Source organism: Pterocles gutturalis, unplaced genomic scaffold (assembly GCF_000699245.1).
Source record: "Pterocles gutturalis isolate BGI_N339 unplaced genomic scaffold, ASM69924v1 scaffold13050, whole genome shotgun sequence".
Classification (NCBI taxonomy): domain Eukaryota; kingdom Metazoa; phylum Chordata; class Aves; order Pterocliformes; family Pteroclidae; genus Pterocles; species Pterocles gutturalis.
The window spans coordinates 14,724-15,704 of record NW_010146006.1 but is presented as its reverse complement, the minus strand read 5'-3'; the positions used below and the strand labels follow the sequence as shown (position 1 = coordinate 15,704).

At 51.6% G+C, this 981-nt stretch overlaps 1 protein-coding gene across 1 annotated transcript in view; it reads right to left on the bottom strand.

Moving 5' to 3' along the window:
• Positions 1-346, bottom strand: part of LOC104470597 (peptidase inhibitor R3HDML-like) — a gene marked incomplete at its 5' end in the record, with an annotated part of 3,753 nt that extends 3,407 nt beyond the window's left edge. Inside the window, one exon of the mRNA XM_010085577.1 lies at positions 1-346. Coding sequence (XP_010083879.1) covers positions 1-346 — 346 coding nt within the window.
• Positions 347-981: the final 635 nt, after the last annotated feature.

Sequence of the window (981 nt, the reverse complement as noted above, 5' to 3'; positions counted from 1 at the left end):
TGTACTCCATGTTGGCGGCGGGGGGGGACCCCTGTGACCGCACTTGGTTGTGATAGTCCAAAATCACGCTCATGTCACGGGGGGAGAGGTATCGCTTCCGACGGCTCCGAGGGACCCCCGCACCCCACAGCAGGCCCGCAGCTCGGCCCCCGGGGGGGGACAGGAGCTCGGTGGCGTTGGGCAGCAGGAAGGAGCTGGAGTGCCGGGTCAGCCAGCAGCACAGCGCAGCCAGGGGCAGGGGCAGCACGTTTTTTTGGCCCACGTGATCCACCGGCAGCTTTCTGCTCCCGCACCGAGTGAAGCAAGAGCGACACGGATCACCGGTCCCCGCTGCTGGTGTGTGGATCTAGGAGAGAAGCAACACAGGCATCTCTCATGTTCGGAGTTCACATGTAAACACCACTTCCTAAAATAAGACGTAAATAAATTTTCCTTTTTTTTCCTTTTCAAAATAAATTTTTAAAATTAATCTCTCTGATCAGCTTGTTTATCACAGCAAATTCCCCAGCCCAGCAAGGAGAGGGCTGGGGAATTGGTTTTCTTGGCTTTCTTATAAAATAAAAGAAAATTGTTACAAAATCTCCCCCATTTTTTCACTTACCACACATACCTGCCAGGCAGGGGCTAATTAGGAGCATGCTGAGATACTCGCTGCAGCCGCCTGCCCTGTAACTTCTCAGACATTTGGTGCGTTGAGCAAATCCCCAGCACAAATGGAAACCTCACATAGATAAAAGAAATGCACGGCAAGTTTTAAAAGCATCAGCGAGAAATCCTAATGACTATCTCAGAGAAAGAAAAATAAACAACCACAAAACCAGAATAATTAAAAAAAAGAGAAAAATACTGGAATACCTCCTTGTCTGTCAGCCGACGCACCTCTTAACATCCCTGCCAGCCCTTCCCCGCAGCAGCAGGGAGGATGTTCCCCCGGCTACGTACCTCGAGGACTGAGCCAAGAGCAGCAGAGCTGGCGGCGGT